Raw genomic sequence first — 19,608 nt, 5'->3', positions numbered from 1 at the left:
GTTATCTGTGTGCGTGTGTGTGTGTGTGTCTGTGTGTGTGTGTGTGTGTGTGTGTGACCCAGTAAAAATGAGAGGAACCTGAAGGTCAGCTGATAGTTTTCTGGAGGTTCATGTCCCGTGATGTTTGAGTTGCATTCCCAGATAGGGATCTTCTGGAAGGTTCCCAGAAGAACAGGGTCACATGAGTCCGCTGCCCTTATTTGGGCGGGTTTGGTCCCAAATGCGAAAGAAACCGAGATCAAGAGAGATCTCCGTGACCTGGATGAAGATGGAGGGCAGTCACGTGATGAGCTACCTTCTCCCTGATATCCATACCAACACTTTCTCTTGTGGACTCTGAGGGGAAACTGTCTGTGGAACAGTGACCGAGCTGCAGGATCTCAGGGGCGAATCCGGATCCTAATGGAGACATTGCTTAATGGTACCACAATGTTTTAAAATTGTACCACAATGTTGCAAAATTTCAAGAAAACATTGTTTAATAACCTTTTAAAAGTTTCACAATTTCAAAAAAATGTGGCTAAATAACCTTTAAAAGTTGGAAAAACAAAACTTTCTGCATTTTATGAAAATGTTTTCTAAAGTTGAAAAAAACTACCAAAACTTTGTTTGAAAGTTACAGAAATTCATGAAAATGTGTCAAAATCACATGGAATTTGTGACGTTACACCTGAAAGTACACAAAAAGTCTCAAAATTTCATTCAGTTTGAAAAAAATATACAAATGCTTCACAAATTCAGGAAAATGTTTTTAAATTTTGTAGACAACTTCAAGCAAAACCACATGAAACGTTGCAAAATATCCCATACAAGTTGCTGAATTAAAAACATTTCTTAATTAAAAAAACTCATGTTAGAAAATTGAAAAATTTAATGAAAATTTTGCAGAGTCACGTAAAAGCTGAAATTATACAAATAGTATATAAGTCACAAAAATGTTTCTAAATCGCATGGGAAATTTCAAGCTAAGGTTGAAAGGCTGCAAAATCACCTAAAACTTAGCAAAAATAAACAATACATTTCATAGTCACTCCAAATGTGCTCAATTTCCCGTCATGTTGCAAAATTGCACATAGAAATGTAAAATCACTTGGAAAAGTTTGTAATTCTTCCAATAGGCTCAGAAAAGTGAAGCCCGGCACCCACGGCGCCTGAAAAGCGACTACTTTGATGTGCTGACATGCAGCTGAGGAACCTGAAACTCCGGTTCTCTGTTTCGTTGAGGTCCAGGGAGGTGGGGCTTAGCCTGAGTGACATTGTTTTTCTATGTTTGTGGATTCAGTTTCAGTGAAGAAATATGTTTTTACAGTAATTCCTAATCCCCCTTATTACTGTGTAATTACAGTGTAATTGCACATGTTTTGGAACAGAGGCCTTTTTGTAAGAACAGCTGTGTAACATGACAGAGCGCTGTGTTTCAGAGGCAGGTGTCTGATGGGGGGGGCAGCTGAAAGGGTTGTTTCATCTGGGCTCAGCTAAAAAAAGGGGGGGGGGGTGAGGAGAAGCTGAAAGGAGAGGTTGTCGGTTCCATCTCTGTCTCTGCTCCCCAACTGACCTTTGAAGCCCAGCTCTTTTCACCAAAACACTTTAATCCTGCTGGAGCAGTGAGCCACCTGCACACACACACACACACACACACACACACACACACTCAGTAAGTGTTTCATTTTGCAGCAGAACGCCGCCTTCACCCGTTCATCTGATATGTTCTAGAGGCGAGACGGAGACGGAACCCCAAACAGAACAAACTTTCCCCAACCGGTGAGTCCAGAACCCGATCAATACTGTTGATTGGTTTGGCGTTGATCAATTCCATCAGGGGGACCTCCAAGGGTCAGCTATCAATCACAGGCTCAGCTGTCAATCATCCAACCTTTCCGATTTATGGACAATTCAAAATCTTCAGTGAATTATGGAGAGAACCCACGAGGAGAACGTTTAGATCCCTGGTAGGAGAACGTGGAGAACCTAGATTGGAGAGCATGGAAAGAACATAGAGAGAACCCTAGCGGGAGAACATGGAGAACACTCAAGTAGGATAACCTGGAGAACCTACATGGAGAACCAGGAACCTGCTGCCACCCTGCTGTCCATACAGCAACACATAGAAGGTAAATAGAGGAGGAGAAGAAAGAGGTCCATCCCACTTGGGACCTCCACGTCTTCTCATCCAGCTGTTTCCTTTCTGCTCCTCTGCTCAGCTGTTTGGACCAGGAGAGGAGAACGTGGGAGGAGAGGAACCACCCCTTCACACACACACACACGCAGATACACACACACCCCAGCCTGCCGAGCTCAGGGGGCTTCGTCACAATGGGGTGAGTACAGTCTGGACCGGCACCGTGCACGTGTGTGTGTGTGTGTGTGTGTGTTTAAGCGTTTGCTGTGTGAAGAATGAAGATGTTTTCTCTTCAAGAGGAGGGATTTTTATTCTCTCGTGTGTGTGTGTGTGTGTGTATGTGCGACACTCATTGGTGATATAATGGAAAATCCTGGGTGTGACTCTCTTGAGGGACGCAGGAAGTCAAGGGACCATGACGAGTCCTCCTCAGGGTGGTGAAGAACATGGAGAAGGTGGTGGAGGAGGTGGAAGTACCACATCTAGTCTGGGTCCAAGATGGAGACCTCCTAGTCCTTGTGTAGGTGCAGGTGGGGGCGGAGCTTCTGATGAAGGTCAGGTGGAAATGAAGATGGGCAAGCTTCTGCTGCACCTGCCTGCGTTGGTCACATGATCAGCTCGGCTTCCCCATGTTCTCCTGCAAGGGTTCTCTAGGTTAATGGACTGCAGTGTTAGCTAAGGAGGTGCCTGGCTCTCCAGGTCTTACATAGGGTTCCTTTAAGAGCCTCCGTTACACAACCGTCAGACTGAGTGTGTGCAGACCCCCCCCCCCCCCCCCCTTCCCCCGCTGATGTAAATCAGCACATGCCAGCACCTTAAAAAGGGGCCCGGCGCCGGCAGCCGGCCCAGAACCTGGCTCGGGGACCGGGACTCACCTGGATCCGGAGCTGACAGCTGGGGGGGCGGAGTCTGGAGCTCGCCATGGAAACGGTCAGTAACCTCCTCCTCCTTAGACTCCTTAGACACCGGTTTGATATTGAACGTGGTTCCGTGTCATGTGACTATCAAGAACCCCCCTCTTATCTAGCTCTAATGACATATGAGTTATGGAGATGTTCTGCCCATGTAAGGCCTGTTAGATCCTTGGTGTGTGTGTGTGTGTGGGGGGGGGGGGCTTGTTTTGGGGAACAGTGGGTTGGGTTCTAAAGCAGGAGAGCCCATCCCTGCCGTCCCCGATGTTCTGCGGCACTCTCCAGTGGCGTTTTCTAATCATCCTGAAAGAAACCAGGAGAACTGCTGGTGGTACCACTGAGGTTCTCCGCAGTGGCTCATCACATGGTTCTGTTTTTGTCTGGTTCTGTGTCCAACTGAACCCCTGTGAACCCAGCGCTTGTTTGTTGTGATTTCCCCCAAGCGTCCCCTGAGATGTTCTGTATCAGCGAAACCTTAAATGGGTTTGGATCGCATCTCTGGATGGTCTGCAAAGACGTCCTCATACAGGGATAGAAAGTTTATTTGACTTCCTAACGTTTACTTAGCCTTTGCCGCCCAGACTAGCCGTTCTCTCAGGTCCTTATACGGTCAGCTAGTTAGCTGGCGGAGGTTCCTGTTTCCCCCCTTGTTAGCTTGGTAGCATTTTACAAATGGTAATGCTCACACTGATAAACATGGACACAATCTGGTCCAGTTAGCATCAAGCCTACTGCTGCGACTCACTCTTCTCCTGTTCCTGCCACCAGGAGGCGTGGAGAGCGTCCTCATATGAGAACAATGAGTCAAAAAGAATGGGAGCAAAGAACTCCAAATAAGAGGTCTCCATATGAGGACAAGCTGAATACAGTCAGGTAGAATCTCAAAGACTTGCAAATCAGAGATCCTCGTATGAGGACAACAAGTCCGCTTTAGGAGACAAAGTACATGGTGTAGGGAACTCAAAGTCTATGGGTCCCCATTCGAGGACAAGTTTAGGACAATAAGGTAGAACTTCAGGCATGAAAATCTGAAGTCTTCTTATGAGGACAAGTCTAACTCAATTGTGTCAGGGGCAGGGAATGTGTATTCTATGATCCTAATCTGAGGACAACATGTCAATATTATGTGGAGTGAAGTAGAAGTTGCAAACAGCACCAAATCTGAGGTTCTTGTATGAGAACAAGTCAGGTGTGGTCAACAAAGTGTAAGGTGCTGGGAACTTGAACTCTGAGGTCCTCATATGAAGACAATAGGTAAAGGTTTAGGTAGATGAAGTACAAGTAACAGAGAACCCAAAATCTGTTGCCTTTGTATGAAGACAAGCCCTAATCTATTGCAAAGAACTCCACTATCAAGAACCCCATAAGAGGACAAGAAGTCCAAATGGCTAAGAATTAAATAGAAGGTACAGAGAACAAAATATTGAGTACTGTTTTTGAACTCAGCTCCAAATCTGAGGTTCTCCGATTTGAGGACAACAAGGTACAGTTCCAGTGGACTAAGTTCAAGATGCGGGGAACTGAGATTCTGAGGTCTCCACATGAGAAAAATGAGTGGACTTTCAGGAGGTGGAGTTTAAGTAACTGGGAGGTCCTCGTATGAGGACAACAAATCCTAATGACTGAAGTACCCGGGAGTTGTTTCGATTCCTTGGTGGTTTTTAGAGGTTTGGGAACGACGACGTACTTTCCTTTCTGCTGCCTTTGGGTCCAAGAGGTCCTCCGTTCTTCATCAGTGTCAAACTGCTTTTTGAGTGGGTTTTTGAAGAATCTGGTGGTTCAACCAGTCCGTGTGACTCTCAGTCACTTCCTGTCCACATTCTGTACATCCAGGGAGTTTCTCCAGTTATTTGTGATCCAGTAGTTTCTTGGAGTTTGGGGGAACTTGTGAGGCTGGTGAGGCAGTTTCTGGAGAACATCTGCACAATGTTCAGACAAAATCAGCTTTGAGAACAACTAAAAATAGAAAAATTGTAAACAGTTCAGTAGTTATTTTTTTACTCCAAGGTAGCTGTCACCATATACATCAACTCCATCCAAAAGTAGTGGTAGCAGTTGTAGAAGTATAAAAGAAGTGTAAAATAATGATCAATCAACGTTCCTGCTGTTTTGTCTGCAAGATAGAAGTTAGTGGCAGCTGCTAGCGTGACGTTCAAGGACTGTAAACACTTCGCTAGTTTTTCTTTTACTCCATGGTGGCTGTCACCTTATACATCATCTCCATCACTTCCTCCTCCACCTTCTTGGGGCAAGCTGCTGTTCCTATGTCCTTGCATTGTGTTGCTAATCTTCACCTTGGAACATCCCTATTGGTGCTTTGTAGCTGGTAGCAAAATGGCTGGCTCCCTGCATGTTAGCTGAAATGCTATTTAGGAAAAGAAGTATAAAATAATGATCACCCGACGTTCCTGCTATTTTCTCTGCGAGATAAAAGTTAGTAGCAGTTGCTAGCGTGATATTCAGGGCCTCTTTTTTTTTACCATGCTGTTGCTTTTTATGGCCTAGTGTCTGCAGAGCAACATGTGTCACTGCAGCATTGTCCTCTGCTGAGCATCAGCATCCACTGCTGCCCCCCAACCCCCAACACCCTCACCCTCAGCAATAATGGCTGCTCCAGATCAGTCCATTATCTAACACCTAGTGCCGGCTATTCATCAGCCGGCTGCCTTCCCAAGGCTAATTCAGTTAGCGCCGCAGAGAAATGGGGCCTGGAGGTTGGGGGAGGGAGGGGACTACAGGCATTGAGGATGTCCACTGGGAACTGTAGACCTAGCTGTCTAAGAAGCCCCCCCCCCCGACAAACTGAGAACATTTAGAACGTGTAGAAGAGACAGCAGATTTAATCTGTGTTCATGTAGCTGTGGAGCTAATAGGGTCTAATAGGTGGAAGGACTCAAGGGTCCTTGTTCAGACCTGCTTTCACTCCCATCACCCCATGGTCATGGCTTAATAGCATGTGATACTCGGTTAAACTCTCCCGGTGGCATGTTGGCATGCTAATATTAGCTACCTGAAGGCATTTGGCTGAGAGCAAAGTGTTTTGGTTAGCAGTTTGTTGCAGACGAAATAAGGTCAGTGGTTATGCTTCATCTGTGCTCTCCAGTGCAGATGCTAGCTTACAAAGTACATGTTTTTCCATTTGATTCAATGCCCACATTTCGAGTTTTCCCCCCAAAACTCATCAGCAAATCACCTTAAACATCCCCCACCATCTAACCAGCTAATGCTAGTGATGGATTAGCGCATAGAGGAGCATCGTGAAGAATTTACCAGGAAACCTAGCATTGACGTCCCTGAAAGTAGAGCATCCTACCAGGTAGGTATCTCCTGGACCTCTTCCAGAGCCCTCAAGGTTGCCTGGGTGTTTGCGATGATCAGTTTGACCCCCTAGAGGTCACTGGACGCCATGTTTGTGAGGTCATGTGACTGCTAGCATGAATAGACCGTCCCACCCAGGCCTGTGGGACGTTAGCAGCGTGTGACATAGTCTGTGTGTGTGTGTGTGTGTGTGTGTGTGTGTGTGTGTGTGTGTGTGTGTGTGTGTGTGTGTGTGTGTGTGTGTGTGTGTGTGCGTGTGTGTGTGTGTGTGCGTCCGTGCGCGCCAATGATGAGTGGTAACCGAACACCATCTGGGGACAACAATGAGACTTGACATGGCCACACACACACAGCCACACACACACACACACGGCTTTTAATAAGTGTGTTTCCATTCAGTGCAATCTTTTTCCCCCAGTGTTTCCACATGGTGATTTTTCCATGCAGTTGCACAGGCACACACACTAACACACACACACACACAAGCACACACAATATATCCAACACAAACAAAACCCCAAACTTAAACCTCAAAGTCTTAACCCTCAAAGAGCCATCTGAACATGGCTGCATTAGGGTTTACACACACACACACACACACACACACACACACACACACACACACACAACCAGGTGTGGACTGAACCCTTCTCTGTACACTGAAAGTTATGAGAAATACAACAAGATGAACTCATTACACCTGTTATTACTGTTATAGTCAATTTGTATTTTTGTCATAAATTTAGCATTGTGTATTACATCCGAACGTGTCGAAGAGGAAACGCGGTGTATGTGCGTGTCTGTGGGGGGCGTGCACGGTCTCTTATCCACCAGCAGGAGGTGAGATTACTGAGGTCGTTGCGCCTGTTTGCAGACAATGCGATTGAATACGTGATAATGTTCTACTTCCTGTTTACTTTCCAACCAGTGACCCAGCATGGTCCATAATGAAGATAATGAAGGTCTGGAGTTCTCCTAAGTGGGTTCTAGTTGTTCCCTCTGTTCCTCCACCAAGATCTACATCTACAACCCCCCCCCCCACCCACCCACCCACACACACACACACTGGTGTGTTTGGAGAACATGACTCTTTTCCACCTGGCGCTGTTGGGTCGGAGGAGAACATGAACATGGAGAACCCCCTCCCCTCCTGGGGAAGGTGGAGATTTATTCCAGCTGTCAGTTCTCCGTCGACGCTGTCCAGATCCCGCCTGGGATCCTTCACCCTGGGGGGAGGGGGTGGGGGCGCACATACACACACCAGACCCCCCCATGTGGTCTGACTCTGTCTCCCAGTCCTTTCCTGGATCAGTGTGACATCAGGAAGTCTCTAGTACTCTGGAGTACTCTATTACTCTTGAGTACTCTTGTACTCTAGATCCCCCTGCCCCAAAAGATACCACAAACCATGGAGTTCAAGTCCTGAACCTCAGCCGGTCAGATCCAAGGTCCCTTCCTGTTTACACCAGCATCCAGATCAGCTTTAGCTGGGTAACATGCTAACAGGCTAACTTGAGCAGATATATTTGGTGGCTTGAACCTTGTATTGTTGGGGGGAGAAGGGGACTGGCTTGGCATCTCTGACCTTCTGTAGACGTGTTTTGCTAACGTAGAATTTCTCAGGAAGAAGGACAAGGAAGGGTTTGTTTACCTCCTAAGGCAGGGGTGTCAAACTCAAGGCCTGTGGGCCGGATTAGGATTGTGAAAAGGTTTAATCCGGCTCGCAAAGCTAAAAAATACCAGGTTTGAGGAGTGAATTGAACAATAGGTACATAACAGTAGTTCATATGTCATGATTTTACCAATCCGGTCCACCTTAGAATAGATTTTCCCCCGTGTTGCCCCTGAACTAAAATGAGTTTGACACCCCTGCCCCACGGCTAGCGTTACAATTGCTAATGTTTAGCATTAGCATTGCTAATGTTAGCAACTGCCCCAAACTGACAGCTCCCAGTAGATAGACAGGGGGACATAATCCACGGACGTGAGCTGCTTCATTGACGCTGCATTAGCGTCACTGTTAGCATGCAGCTCACTGGAACATGCTAGTGGAACCCATTGGAGAAACACTCCCGCGGTGACGGCTCGTTTTCTGAAAATCGAAATTGAACATCTGCTGTCTGTCAAGAAACTAGGGATGGGGTGGGGGGTTTCGTTGGGGGGTTGGGAACAACCCCCTCCTCCCCTTTCCTTTCCCTCCTCCACCCCGCCTGAGGACCACTAGCCACCATCTGCTGGTAAGGTAACACCACAGATCAGTGGAGGGGGGGGTTGTCCGGCCGGCTGGACACCAGAAACCACTGCAACGTGAGCATACACACACACACACACACAGGCACAGATGCTGAAAGCTATTAGTGGTGCTAGTTAGCTAGTTAGGAGCTGTTTATTTTGAAAGAAGAGGATTTGGACTTCACTGGAGCTTCCCCTCAGGACCTCGATCCAGTTCAGCCTGACAGCATCAACCTCACATGACCTCCTAAAAAGAGACCCCCCCCTGGAGGAACCTCTGGAGGCTGAAGAAGCCGGAGGGGTAGAACCCCCTTGAACTCCCTCACAGAACCCCTCGCACCGCACGCCATGACTAATCATCCCTGGCTCTGTGCGCTATTGTCGGAATTTCCCTCTGTGCAGAGAAAGTAGTTCGTCTCTGATGATACGTAGGAACGTGGGAGTTCACGAGTTTGTCCATCTGACATTCTCTGACTTTCTCCAACACCAAAGTCCTTCTGGAGAGGACGTGTCAACTTCCCTCTTACAAAATCCTTATTTGGACACAAGTCGTGGTTTGGTGGAGGAACTGGCTTTGACCTTTTCTCAGGGGAACCAGAGAGAGAGGGTTCCAGGTTCCACTGGGTTCTGTGATGATTGACAGCTACCCTATCAGGTGAAGCCTTTAGTCCACATGTCAGTTGTGATTGGCGCCGCCCCATGACCCCCCCCCCCCCTCTGTGAGCTGAATTAGATCAATAGATAATAGAAGGAAATAATATTGATAATAATGGAATCCTGGTCCCAAACATGTATGCTCTCCTGTCGACATGAATCCAGGTGAACATCTGGGTCCTCATATGGGGATGCAGCATCTGAGAGGTGGTGGTGGTGGTGGCAAAGTGCTCACCTTCAGCACACAGGAAGTACCTTTTACACAACAGCAGAGGACAAACTGCAGGAGATAAGAGGAAGTACAGAAATAAACATTCAAATTTTAGAAAACAGGAAGAGCACCTGGGGGCCAGGTGTGCCAGGTCTGCTAGCTTGTGCAGCCTGTTTGCACGGTAACATCCGTGTTGTCAAACTGGACGGGCGAGGGTCGGACGTCACAGGGAAACCAGAACATCAATATTCCGATAGGACGCAACCTGCCCCCGAGCTAGCAACACACCAGTGGCATCATGAGAAACGAAGTACAGCCCATGTTTTCGCAGTGTTTGTACTTTGACAGCAAGCAGACGAACAACATGTGGCGTCAATATTTGTAATATTTGAAATGCTTGAAATATTTTCAAAGGCATGCACACCCACACGTTTGTTTTACAGCCACGCCTAGAGTCAGGCTAATTCCTGGGGACGATAAATATGTATGGAGGATGCTGAGTCTCCGCAGGAAATAGGATGGCCCATAGATCCAGGGAAGAAAGCTAATTTCATGCTATCCATGCCATACTTATTAGCGTTGCAGACGCTTGGTGAAAAACTTTGCCACAGCATCGAGGCTAGCAGTAATGTCAAGGCCGCAGTAGCATCATAGACTAGCTGCACTGTTAAGGCTAGCTGAAACAACAGGGAAATTGCTAATGTTGATATGAACTGGAATGTAAGAGTTGCCATAAAGGTAATGCAAGTTGTTTACCAGCTGAAAGGATGAGGCGAGCTAAGTTGTTAGGTCGAGCTGTGTTGATAAGCTATCTGTGACATTACAACAAGCTACATTGACCAGATTAGCTGGAAAATCATGTCCAGCTATAACATAAAGGCAAGCGTTACGATAGATGTATCATCTATGTTAGCTGTACGTCTATCTGAGCTGTAACATCGATGCTAGCTGGACACAACAACACCAGATGTAGCAATTTAAGCTAGCTGTTATATTTACGTTACCTGTACTACCATTACTACCATTGCTGTAGTGATTAAGTTAGTCGTATTATCAGTGCTAGCTGTAACATCGTGGCTACCTGTCACATTGATGGTAGCCGTAACAAAGTCTAGCTGTAACATTTATGCTAGCAGAAAAATCAGTGGTATCTGAGACTTTGTTGAGAGCTCATTTAATGAAGATAGCTATGACATAATGCTAGCTATAATGATTAACTTAGCTGAAACATCAATTCCATCTGTAACATTTGGCTATCAGTAACATAAAGGCTTACTGTAACATTGATGCGAGCTGTAACATCCTGGCTAGCAGGTACATCACAGCTAGCTATAATATCAAAGGGAGCTATAATAATTGAGTTAGCTGCAAACATAGGCTGGTTGTATCGTGATACTAGCTGTAAAATCGATGCTAGCAGTAACGACTTAATAAGCCATAATGTCAAAGCTATCTTTGAGTTAGCTGCACCATCGATGCTTGCTGTAACATCAATGGGAGCTGTAATGCTTAAATTATCCATGATGTTGAAGCGAGCTGTAATGATTAAGTTAAGGCTAGCTGTAATGTTGATGCTTGTTGGGAGGTTCTGAGTCTTACAAGTCATTGTGGATTCTTGTCAAAATCTTGTCAGGGCAATTGGACATAAATTACTTCCCTTGAAGACATGTCACCCCTCATCTGAGAGGCTTCTTTGTTGTTACAGCAAAACTAGCTGTAATGATTGCGTTCGCTGCAACATCGGAGCTAGCTGTAACATCGATGCTAACTGTAATGACTAAATCAGCGATAATGTCATAGCTAGCTGTAATAATTGCGTTCGCTACAACATCAGAGCTAGCTGTAACACCGATGCTAGCTGTAATGACTAAATTAGCTATAATGTCAAAGCTAGCTGTAATAATTGCGTTTGCTGCAACATCAGAGCTAGCTGTAACACCGATGCTAGCTGTAATGACTAAATTAGCTATAATGTCAAAGCTAGCTGTAATGATTGCGTTCGCTGCAACTTTGGTGCCAGCTATAGCATCGATACTAGCTGTAATGACTAAATTAGCGATAATGTCAAAGCTAGCTGTAACAATTGCGTTCGCTGCAACATCGGAGCTAGCTGTAACACCGATGCTAGCTGTAATGACTAAATTAGATATAATGTCAAAGCTAGCTGTAATGATTGCGTTCGCTGCAATATCCGGGCCAGCTGCAACAAGGCCACGTGTAACCCCAATCAATAATCTGATTGGAAGTATGGAGGGTAATGACCTGATATTACCCAGTAATAACGGGTAATAACGTGTGGGCGGGTCTCAGCTCTGGATCCTTGCTTATCAGGGAGCAAAGGGTGAGAGAGGGAGGAGGAGGGAAGGATTCTCCTCCAGCAGCGCGTCAGTCAGGCGGGAGCGCACTTCCTTCCCTCCCTCGCTCTCTCTCTCACACGCGCGCCGGTCCCTTCCGCGTAGCGCGCGCTCAGGGTGAGAGTGCGCGCGCGCAGCTGGCTCGCGCCGCGCCGGTCGCCATGGAGGACGGCGACCGCTCGGAGCGCGTGCGGATGGAAGCGTGGCTGGACGATCACCTGGAGTTCGCGCGCTGCTACTTCGTCCGCAAGGCGTCAAGGTAGGCGTGCGCGTGCGCGCGAGCGCGAGCGCGCGTCCCCCCCAGCGCGGACGACAAGGATCGGTGTTTGTTGTTTTGCGCGAAGCTGCGGGGAGTGCGAGCGTGCGTGTGTTCGCGGGGAGTCCGTGCACGCACGAACGCACGCACGCACGCACGCACGCATGGACTTCATAGCTCTTTGTTTGGCCTGTAACACTGACGTATTTCAAAGTTATTTATTCAGTGTTTACTTTTATCTATATACATATTATTTTTTATGTAGTTATTGATATATATATTCCTTTAATTCCAATATTGTCAATACGCTGCCGGGACTTGTCGGACCTGTTCCCCAGCCTGGCAGACATGTTTGTAGTCCACCAGGGTTGAGAGACCAGGGGGGTCTCCGCCCCCTCCTCCACCTGCTCCACAAAATCATTAACTTTTATTGCTGTCGCTCACCGACCTGATATCTTCACCTGTCCATGTAATGGTTCTCAAGTCACTTCCTGACTCCTTTTCATGGGGGTTTGTTCTTTCCATTTGTAATCGGGCTTTCATTGGACATTTGTTGTGGTGGTTAACTTGCTGTTGGGTCAGGACTAGGTTTCGTGGTACAGGTTCCTCCTCCTTACATCCAGATGTGTCCTCTCAACACCCTGGTTCTTCATCTCCATACCCTCTAGTGCAGGGGTGTCAAACATACGGCCCGTGGGCCGGAACTGGCCCGCAAGAGAGAGAGAGAGAGAGAACAACTTTATTAATCCCGAAGGAAATTGTTGAAGGAGGTTCGATCAGGCCCGCAGGATAATTTGAAAGTGAAAAAAGTGCATAAAAGACAAGAATTTAATTTTTTAAATTAAATGCAATTCAAAATTTTTGCACTAAGGGTGCGCTATTTTGGTAAGAGTAGAAAACAAGCCGCGTCACTGAGACAGACCAATCAGCAGACATTATCAATGCGCCATCTGCTGCTTGTAACGACGTTGTTCCTACCCTGTTCTCTACCTCCCCGCTACGCCCTCATTAGCCAAAATGTCATTATCAAAACAGAGAAAAGTAGATAAAGAGTGTAGACTTTTCAAAGGAAAATTGACTACGCCCTATTTATTCACGGAGACGCACGGGAAACCTTTGTGCTTGGCGTGTTTGCAACAAGTTTCGGTATTTAAGGAATATAATATTCTCCGCCACTACGACAGTCATCACAGTGAAAAATATGACAGCTTGCAAAGACAACTGAGCAGAGATAAGATCAACCAATTGCTGGCTGGTCTGAGGACACAGCGTCCACTTTCACCTATAGCCGAGAAATCAGTGAAGCAGCGGTAAAAGCCAGCTAGCTAATTGCTAGCGAATATGTACAATTTAATGTTAGTCACCAGCTTCACTACAAAAGAGTATGGTGGAATTCAATTTTCATGCAAATCCATACATTTTCAGTATATATTATATGTGTATGCATGTTTCATGGATGAAATTTACACATTTACAGGACAGGTAAATACTTTCTTCCTTACACATTTAATAGCACTCTTTTTTAGTTTGGAGGGTGTAGGCAGGGATTCAATTTAGATTTTATATGTACATGTGTAAATGGTTTAAAAATCCCTTTCTTTATAAGTCTCATTTAATCTTAAAGTGCATTACTATATTTCTAAATACCAATTACTTAAAGTTTTGTGCCTTTGTACGATCAGTGGGATCAGTTGCAATTCTTACATGTAAATGATAAATGTAAATAACACGTTTACTAAGGAAATATGAGGTGTTTCATGATATGTTTTATAAAAGGATTGTTCATTAAATTCCAAGATTTTCCTAATGTCCTTGTACTTCTTTACACCAAAACAGAGGAAAAACATTATATTTTGGTTATTTATTGCTGAGTATGCTATTATTTTAATGGTCCGGCCCACTTGACATTTACCTAGGCTGTATGTGGCCTGCCATGAGAAATTAGTTTGACACCCCTGTTCTAGTGGCTTCTTTTTCTTTTCTCCCCTTCCTCCATGTAAGATGGTCCTCTGAAAAGGTCCTCTGGTCTGAAGTATCTCCACCTCTTTGTTTATGTTCCGCCCCGGTGGGTCTGCTGGGTCCTCGCAGGTGTTTGCTGGTTCTCAGATGTTTCTTGGTTGGACTTTGTTTTGCGACTTGATCGACCATCGGGCAGCAGCTTCAGCTCTTCATCAGGACGCTTGAAGGCCATATTTGCTCCAGAAGCTCCTCAGACACCCTCGCCACTTCCTCCAGGTGCTGCAGAGCAGACACTGATTCCATCTGGAGCTTCCTGCTGCTCCTGGACCATCTCCTCTGGAGGTGACTCCCTTTCCGCTGAACCTCCAGAGCTGCTACACTGCTCTTTGTGGAGAAGAGCATCTTCAGGTCCTCCTCAGGGACGCTGGTCCTCCTTGTCCGTTGTGGTTTCTGATTGGTTCCCGGGCTGATTACTGCGGATACCGTGCTTGCTGTTTGTGCCGATACCTTCTTGAATCCCAAGCTGCTCCTTGCTGAACGTTCATGATGGAGATGGTCTCCACCAATCCAGCCCTTTCATCACCTTCAAGATTGGGAGCAACAGGGGGTTCGGTGTCTTGCCCAAGGACACTTCAGCATACAGATCAGTGGAGCCGAGGATCCTGCCAACCTTCTGATTGCAGGGACGCCTTCTCTAAGAACCCCTATCTCAGATCCTGCTCGGTAACAGACCTTTGATTGCCCCCTGTACCCCAGAAGTTCACGGAAACCATGAAGAAGCCCAAAGAAGGTGATGAAGAGCATCAGCTCACAAAGCCTCTTGTGTCTGCCTGTTGGAGAATCTCCATTTTTTCTTCTGGTGGGATAAAACAGGCCGATCCAAGATGGCCACCTTAGGGAACATCTCCTGATCGTCCTCTGGTGCTTCCTTCATCTCCAACAGAGCTCGAGGAAAACCGTCAATGGAAGGAATTACCCATAACGTTTTAGGATGTTCTAGAAGAAGGACCCGGTATATGATTCTTTGTGTTCTCTTGCCTGGGATCTCTCTGTATGTTCTCTCCATGTTCTCCGTCTCTGGTCCAAAACCAGCTAGCAGGTTATTTGAAGACACGAGTGTGAAGAAGAGGGTGAATGGTTGGATAATTGACAGCTGCCTCTTCCAGGTTAAGCCCCGGCCACATTTGATGGGGTAGAAGATGAAATGCCCTCCATCTCTAGAGAGGTTCCTGTAGCTGTTACGTAACGTCTCCTCTGCGATGGAGGAGGACAGGAGGAGCAGACATCAGGTTCTGGAGAAACAAGAAGACCGGCTCCCCAATCAAAGAGCTTCTCCGATTCCACTTCCAGTTTTACTGCTAGCAGTTTTATAGACACACACGCACTCGCTAACGTTCCGTCTGTTCCATTAAAAACAAACACTAACGCACACACACACACACACACACACACACACACACTCTGCCATCTAATGGCTCCGGTCAAAGTGAGTTCATGTAAACCTCGTCTTGAAGCTAATTGGCTAATTACTGACAGGTTTACTTTAACCATGGAGGAGCACACAGCTGCGCCATGACAACGCCCTGCAGGAACCACCAGGGATGATAATACACACAAAGTATTACAAAGTATTACAATGCTAACACAGTATAATCTGGGTATCTCCAATTTAGTCGTCAGTGGCAGGAAGATGGAGAACCTTGAGGGAACCCAGATAGGAGAACATAGAGTGTGCAGGAAGAACCCAGGCAGGAGGACATGGAGTGAACATATATAGAGAACCCAGACACCTGCTGAAACCAGAACCTGGAATCCCCTACCTCAGGATACAGAACAGAAAGCTCCACCTTCAGGACAGGAACCGGGTTGCGCTGTATTTCATCACATCGTCTGTGTACATGGAAACCCCCCATGACACCGGACTGCAGATTCAGCTCCACCTTCTGCTTGTTCTGATGAACATCATCCGACGGCAGTCATGGACGGAAACAGATGGATCCATCGGGTTGAAGAATCAGTACTTCTTCAAATGATCAGTACTAGGTAGTACCGCCTACTAGCATGACTTGATGTTGAAGGAAATGCACACTGATTCATGATTTTTGTAATATTGGCATGTGGTTCCCCTTTTTGGAGTCTGACCCTAGACATGTCCCCAAGACTAACATGCTAACGGTAAATGCCTGAAGCAGCAGGACGTCTTTGGCCTTGCTGGGAAGCTCTGCTATCCTTCACTTCAGCTGTCTCTATTCACGTCAGGGTGATGAAGAGAACCAGATACAGAGATGAAGGACCTAAACTACTTGTTGATGGTCCCCAGGTTCGATGTCAAGTTCCACAGCTGCCTCCTTCTGGTCTTTGGGAACTCACCGCTTCCTTTCCAATGTCCTCTTTCCAGCCTCCGCAGTAGCAACCTGGGTTAAGCTTGACTGGTTCTTCTTTTGTAAAAAAAAACCAAAAACATTAGAACGCTAATAATGCTATAATGCAAGACATCAAAGAAGAAAGGACCAGTTGCACAAACTCAGAGCTAAATTGTGTAAGCTAGTAGCTAGCCAGGCGTCGCTACACCCGATTACCCAGTTGCAGTTCTGTGGTTTGGCAACTGTGCATCTACTTCCTGTGTCTCTGCAGGGAGATGGTCAACGCCTGGTTTGCTGAGCGTGTCCACACCATCCAGCCGTCCAGAGATAACCCGGCCCAGCAGAGGATCCAGCCCTCCCCAGACCCCGCCCTCTCTCCCGCCAACCTCCCACCCACTATTAGCCTCCTGGACAATCGTTGCCCCTCCCCAGCCTCAGCCTCAAGCCCCGCCCCCGGCACTCCTACCCGAAAGATCTCCGCGTCGGAATTTGACCGCCCGCTACGACCCATCGTGGTGAAGGACGCCGAGGGTACTCTCACGTTCCTGAGTGACGCCGACCGTGAAACCATTCCCCTCCGGGGTTCTGTGATGGGCGAGGGGGGCATCGGAGGGGGAGGTGGCACCAGCGGAGGCGGGGACGGCGGGGACCGCTGTGCTCGGCTGCTGGAGCTGGTGAAGGACGTGTCCAGCCATCTGGATGTGACAGCACTCTGCCACAAGATTTTCCTGCACATCAACGAGCTGATCGCTGCAGACCGCTACTCGCTCTTCCTGGTAGGGGGGCCGGGAGCTGGGGGAGGGTCTGAAATACTACATTAACTTTGAGTTCAAAGCTATTTTACTTACTTAAATACTTCACATGTCAGTAGCAAACAACATCCATGCTAACGGGCTAACAGGCTTCAGATGATACCCAACTTTGAAATGCAAGGAACTTTTGATGTTCAATGAGGTTTAAAGGGGGTTCAAGGCCCCCTTCATGGTGACGTTCTCCACCCTTCATTGGGTGAACACTGACCTTTGACATTCTGAGCGGCTGAAGGTTCTCAGGAGTGTACCTGAGAGAAGGTAGCATCTTGTCCCTACTCTACCAGGGCGACTGGACAACTCTGCTAACATGTTTGTGTTTCAGTACCCTGTGATTTTTTGTGAACCATTAAACTACATTCAAGGACCCAACAGTGTCCAGAGTACAGCTAGCCAAACCACTTTGTTAACCTCAGTGGCTAGACAATAAACAAAGGAGTCACTACTTTGACAAGTGAATGGAAAAACCCACAAGCATACATGTAGGCAGTAAAACTACTTGGATAGACTTTAGTAAATAATGTATCCTTTATTCCTGTGGGGAAGTTCTTTCTCTGGAATTAACCCATCATGGATAAACCATGAGCGGTAGGCTGCCGTCCACCAGTACCAGGGGAGCAGTTAGAGGTTCAGTGTCTTGCTCAACAACACGTTGACACACTAGAAGGAGCCGGGAATCGAACCAGGAATTTTCTACCTCCTGCATCACACCACCCCCAAGTACTGCACAGCCAACCAAACTTAAGTACTGTACGTCGTTTGGTACCAGGCTGCAAATTACTTCAGATTCAGGAAACTAAAGCACTCTGTCAGGTAATATATGTACTTTGGAGGGCACTAGAAGTACCTTTAGGTTAAAATACATACTTAAATACATACGGTATTCTTTCTGACTTGAGAGGTACTACCCAGTTACCTTTTTGCTCTGAAAGCTAGCACCAACAATAGCCAGGCTAGCATTGTTAGCTGTGATTTCTGCTTAGGCTAAGATGCGAGAACCACCAGGAAAACATGGCAGGGCTTGTCAGTTAGCCCACGGCAGCTAACGTTAGCCTGGAGTCGCACAGCTGTTCCTCCATTCTGCAAACTGAGCGGCATGCACGTGTCTGGGTGTGTGTGTGGAGGTGTGTGAGGACAGCTCCAACAGGAAGTTCCTGGTGAGCCGCCTCTTCGACGTGGCTGAGGGTTCGACGCTGGAGGAGTCCTGCAGCAACTGCATCCGGCTGGACTGGAACAAGGGCATTGTTGGACATGTGGCCGCCACGGGACAGCCGCTCAACATCAGGAACGCCTACGAGGTGAGTGTGCGTGTGTGTGTGTGCGCGTGTGCATGTGTGCGTGCATGTGCGTGTGTGTGTGTGTGTGTGCACTTATAGTCGGGTTTCTAGCCCATGCAGAGGTAGAGCTGGATCAAAGAAGGCCAGCAAAGTTCAGGCCAGGAATTCATCTTCACAAACACACACACACACACACACACACACACACACACACACACACACATACACACACACACACACACATACACAGCTCTGAAAATTATTGATGTTGAGATTTATTCAGTTTCAGGACAAAATCGTTTTAATACCAGAGGGTGGAGTTTGTTTGACCCCTTTAGTGTGTTTGCGTGTGTGTTTGTATTTGTGTGTGTTCCTCTTTGATCTACTTTTACCCTCAGGTCCAAGCACACACACACACACACACACACAAACACATAGCCACACGCACTCAGACAGACACACATTTGGAGAGCAACACACACATACAGAATAATCTGACACACACACAAATGTACAGACACACACAAATAGAACACACTCAGAAAGCAATGACTCACATAGAACACACACACAGAATAATCTGACACACACAAAACGCACACAGACACACACATATATACACACATAAACAGAATAATCCAACACACAAACCTACACACATACTGACAGGGACATACTCAGAAAAACACAAAGACAGTGGCACACAGACATCCATGCATACACACATATAGAACACACACAAGTGAATAGAGAGCACACACGCACAAAGACAATAACACACACATGTACACAAACATGCACTGAATACACACTCATACAGGACACTCACAGAAACTCACATAGATACAAACATAGAACGCACACACATAGAACACAAACACACACAAAGACCACACACAAACAGAAGTCAATGACACACACTTGTAGAACACACACACGCACACTGACACACACTCTTCTGACATCTCCTGCCTCACAGCCCTCTGACCTTTGACCTCCTGCAGGATTGGGTTTCTCTCCTGTCAGTCATGTGACTCCAGGGTTCTCCTCCGTGGAGAACCTGGGTTCCTCTGCCTGGACTTTGAGAACCTCTGCAACTGGTGTGTGTGTGTGTGTGTGTGTGTGTGTGTGTGTGTGTGTGTGTG

The 19,608-nt window shown here is 46.9% G+C and overlaps 1 protein-coding gene across 3 annotated transcripts in view; it reads left to right on the top strand.

Annotated features, from left to right (window-relative positions):
• Positions 1–2,217: 2,217 nt before the first annotated feature.
• Positions 2,218–19,608, top strand: part of pde5ab (phosphodiesterase 5A, cGMP-specific, b) — a 36,185-nt gene continuing 18,794 nt past the window's right edge. The window contains exons 1-3 of one of the 3 annotated variants that reach the window (XM_086165844.1): positions 2,218–2,318; positions 16,649–17,153; positions 18,311–18,484. In XM_086165844.1, coding sequence (XP_086021970.1) covers positions 2,314–2,318; positions 16,649–17,153; positions 18,311–18,484 — 684 coding nt within the window. In that variant the 5' untranslated portion in view covers positions 2,218–2,313. Of the gene's footprint in view, positions 2,319–11,872; positions 12,059–16,648; positions 17,154–18,310; positions 18,485–19,608 lie in introns of those variants that run through there. The other 2 variants (XM_086165841.1, XM_086165842.1) reach the window with 2 other exon arrangements.

This window comes from Fistularia commersonii, chromosome 19, assembly GCF_037954325.1.
Source record: "Fistularia commersonii isolate RoL2024-O1a breed Wild chromosome 19, RoL_Fcom_v1.0, whole genome shotgun sequence".
NCBI classification, from domain to species: Eukaryota; Metazoa; Chordata; class Actinopteri; order Syngnathiformes; family Fistulariidae; genus Fistularia; species Fistularia commersonii.
Note: the sequence above shows the minus strand (reverse complement) of the source record. Positions and strands in the feature narration are given on the sequence as shown.